Source organism: Adiantum capillus-veneris, chromosome 8 (assembly GCF_014529385.1).
Source record: "Adiantum capillus-veneris isolate H3 chromosome 8, ASM1452938v2, whole genome shotgun sequence".
In the NCBI taxonomy this organism is placed as follows: Eukaryota; Viridiplantae; Streptophyta; class Polypodiopsida; order Polypodiales; family Pteridaceae; genus Adiantum; species Adiantum capillus-veneris.
The window spans coordinates 91450242-91454356 of NC_140938.1; the positions used below are offsets into that span (position 1 = coordinate 91450242).

At 43.1% G+C, this 4115-nt stretch overlaps 1 protein-coding gene across 1 annotated transcript; it reads right to left on the minus strand.

Moving 5' to 3' along the window:
• Positions 1-1263: 1263 nt before the first annotated feature.
• LOC147452551 (uncharacterized) lies at positions 1264-3414 on the minus strand. Its single transcript, XM_086518966.1, has 3 exons — positions 3190-3414; positions 2428-2586; positions 1264-2328 (listed from the first exon to the last, which is right to left on the minus strand). The coding sequence occupies exons 1-3, from the start codon at positions 3412-3414 to the stop codon at positions 1264-1266; spliced, it is 1449 nt and encodes a 482-aa protein (XP_086375092.1).
• Positions 3415-4115: the final 701 nt, after the last annotated feature.

Here is a 4115-nt window from a genome sequence, read left to right on the forward strand (position 1 = left end):
TGGTAGTTGCAATGGCATGGGGCGGTGTCGTATACTTTTGCGGTCTTTTACTGCAAATATGGAGAAATTGGTTGTACAGTCGGCAAAGGGTTGCCGCTCTTTGGTCTACCATATCTCCATAAGTTGCATTCTGTTTCTTGGACCCATAAACCTCTATAGCCTCCCTTCTTTCCCTGACAGAGCTCCCTTTGTTGTTCAGCTTCAATGCATCAGCAATGAGCTGTGGAGTGATCTGTACTTCTACTTTCTCTCCATCCATGGCTGTCAATGTGGCTTTCCCATCCTTCTGAATGGATGTTGCCAACTCGTACACTCTTCTTGTATCCACACCTGATCGTCTCAAGGTGAAGAACCTGTGTAATTCAACCCTTTCCAGGTATCTGCTGATGTTCTCTGATCTGCTATAATCCACTAATTCTCGTGGGATCATAGGTACATCGACCGATTGCCCTTGAGGATCTCTGAAAGTCCCCTGGTAGATCTTTATTCCTTCTTTTTCTAGTACTGCTTCCTCCACCCAAGTCTTGGTTGGCTTGAGGGTTTCTGTTGGAATATCAAAAGGTTCTGCTTCTGCAAGAGCATCCTTGATGGTTGGTCTTTTTCTCTTAGTTGCCGATGACTTAGCGGAATCCATGGATCCTGTAACTCCAATTTCAGAAGTTAGCATCTTTTTAGTACTGAAAGCCGAAATGAAGCTTTTAACTATTCAAATGACTTGAAAATTGAAACATGAGCTATTCAGGGCCTAAGGATGCAATGTAGGTGAAAAAATATGCAAACTGGGCTCAAAAACATGCTTGAGACATCATACGCGTATGATGTCTTTGTTGTGGGTTAGGTCAACACATGAACATCATACACAACAAGAATAACCATCTACTCCACCATACTTCATTAACAACAATTCAGACACAGTAAACATGACTACTCAAAAATATCAGAGTAAGCAGAAAATACACTGAATAGTTGCTGCACTGCACCATCATCATCACATTCATATCAGAGAACAGATACCTCGTGCGCAGATACATTCCCCACTTTTATAGATAAATCCGACTTAACTACCCAGTCACAAGACATTCAGCAGACTGCAACTGAAAGACAGTTACATCCGACTTAGCAAAATACAGCTCAGTAAATATCCGATAAGTCAAAATCCGACTTAGCTATTCAGAGTCAGTTTCTAACATGTGCCTCTCAACACATGGCACGCCCCGGTGGTAGATTTCGCAGAAATCTGACCCGGATCCACATATCCCTTGATCAGGAATCCAACCTCTGCTGCACAGCTTCTTCCTTACTCTGGTCCTCAGCATTCACTTTATGATCCACCAGCTCTGCTTCCTTTACTGCATCTGACTCTGCTGCATCAGCTTTTCCCATTTCCACCTCTTGTGCTCTATCTGCAATCTCAGTATCAATCTGCTCTTCTGCCACTTTCTCCTCAGCTACATCCTGCATCAAAAAACTATTAGTAAAATTCTCCTCTTTCTTTTCTGCCTCTGCAAACTGCTGTCTCTTATTCTCTTCCATCTGCTGAACCTGCTGCTTCAAACAGTCTCTCTCCTTTTGCAATTCCTCCACTTCCTTCAACAATTGTGCTTCTACCTCATGCACTAACCCTGCCTTTAACACCTCATATGGATACTTAATGACAAATCTCATTCTTTCCTTGGTCTTTTGCCACATCTCCTGTGCAACCAAAGCTAACTGCTGCTTGAGAATAGACACTTCTCCTTCTTTCATTAATACTGCACTCAAGCTAATTTCCTCTTGTGCCAACATCTGTTGCTCTAATATCTGCAAAGGTTCCAATCTCAACCTCTGCATCTCCACAGTGACCTGTAACTCTGCATTCCTCTTTGCCATGTCTTCCAATTCCAAAGCAACCGCTGCCTCCACTTTCTCAGTCCATTGCTTAAACTCCCCCAATGATCTCTTCACTTTTGCTAACTCCATCTTCTGTTTCCCCACTGTTTCCTCCATATCCTGCTCATACTTTACTTTCATCATAGCTATCTGCTCTTCAAACTCTTTCACCTGTGACACCTGTCCTTTAAACTCCATCAATTTTTCTGCATTCCTTTCAGCTTGCATACTCTGAACCTTCAGCATATTATTCTGCTGCCTCACAAATTCCTGCACCTGCTGCAGCATCTGAACTACTTTATCACTGTCCAATTTCCCAGTATCTACTGATACTCCAGAGACTTCCTCAGCACTAAAGTCTAATCTGGAAAACACTCTGCTGACTGGTTCAGACTTCTTCCTCTTGTTGGATAATGTGAAAGCCTTACCAAGCTTTATTGGTGTTTCCTCTGCTTTTACCTGCATTGGTGAATCAACATCCATGGTACCAAATTCTGCAAACTGCATTTTTGCTGTGATTTCTTCAAAGGCCTCTCCTGGAGTATATTTGGCTTTCACCAAATCCTCATAAGCCTCCATATGCTTAGCATTAAACTTCACAAATCCTGTCTTTTCAGAATGCACCATGATGGGATGCTCAATCTGAACTGGCTGCTGCTTCTCCTGCACCAGTTTTTCTGCTTTCACAGGCCACCTTGCTTCACCATTCTGTACTCTCTGTGCAAAAAAAAACAATGCTGACAAGTAACCACATAACCTACTATTTGCCTGTGTCTTCCTCTTGTCTGAAGAATGAATCTCTGCTGCCAACTTTTCATACACCCAGTGAGCCCAGCTCACTTCTCCTCCCTGCTCTGCATAGCTTAATGGTGCAAAGTTTTCTTTTGACATATAATCAAACTTCACAATAAAGCATAGCCTCTCCAAGTACCACTTAAGCTGCTCTCTCCTAGCATATGCCACATTCTTTAACATGTAATACTGCCTGCCTCCTTCTCTTGGACCAAACTCCTTTTTCAGTGCTTCCTCTGAACACTTTGGAATAGGTGTATTAGGATGCAAAGACAGCTTGAACACCTCAGACACCAACTCCACATTGAGTACCACATGCGGTGACACTCTCCCCTTAGTCTTCCTAAGTATTTCCAACTGAGACTTTGCATATACATTGTTTCTACATTCTTCCCAAGGCAGAATGGCAAACTCATACAATCCTACCTGCTGCAACCATATGGCGTTGCGCTCTGCCTGACAATCTATGTCAACTTTGAAATCCATAAAAGGATCCATTAATGTTTGCATCACCTTACCTTCTGACACAGGAGTCGGCATTGGCGTTTCCTCTTCTGCAGAGTCACTGTTTTCGTCTGCACTGCTTACGTCAAGCCGCATAGGCAAAGCTTTGCTTCTCAAACGTCGCCCCGAACCTTCAGTCTGCTCCTCATCAGGTTGTGGTTGCATGGCCATCAATTGCTTTGCTTTCGGCATGGCAGGACTGAATAAAGCTTCTTCAAGCGAAAACCCGAATGCTCCGCGCTGCTGCATGTGTACTAAACTTTTGTTGCATGTATGATTATACTCGCTGCACCATGCACACATATCTCCACCCAGTATCCTTGAAGTGCTACGAAACTTCTTTTCAGCACACTCCCCGAAGTTATTAGTCCGGCCTAATAATTTCTTATTAAAAATTCCGACTTGGTCAGTTCCGACACAGGTACTCTTCCAACATCTACAATGTTGAATCGGATGTGCACTTTGGAACTGCCTACTTCCTCCAACCCGTGAATTATATGGGATACTATGAAAAGACCTCCTCAAATCCATGCAAACCAGCATTTTTCCTTTTCCTTTTGCTGATTCTGAATCTCCTGGCTGTAGGGGTATTACAGTTATGCAGGCTACACTTGGCCAGTCCAAATGAGGTGGCTTTCCCTGAAATTTCTTCAGCCTGAAACCATTAACTGCCTTTTCCACTCTTGTACCAAACACATCAGCTATGATGAATGTCCCTTGTCCTTTATCCTGCACAATCTGATATGGTCCCTGATATCTCAATGACAATTTACCAGGATGTGGTCCCAGCTTAGAGTTGTACAACATTACCCAATCTCCAACCTGAAAGATCTTGAACTTCACATTCTTGGTCACCCATGCTTGTCTTCTTCTTTGTATGACTTCAGTAATGTAAGAGCTTACCAACCTATCCTCCTCCAGCTGCATCAGATATTTGTTCCTGTGTAGTA

Bases quoted from the DNA above. Each gene is read 5' to 3' on its own strand.
- LOC147452551 (XM_086518966.1), bottom strand. From the start codon at position 3,414: ATGCAGCAGCGCGGAGCATTCGGGTTTTCGCTTGAAGAAGCTTTATTC. The intron at 2,587-3,189 runs GTGTCAGAAGGT...TTTTTTGCACAG, and splicing joins AAACGCCAATGCCGACTCCT to AGAGTACAGAATGGTGAAGC. The intron at 2,329-2,427 runs GTGAAAGCCAAA...TCACCAATGCAG, and splicing joins TGGAGGCTTATGAGGATTTG to GTAAAAGCAGAGGAAACACC.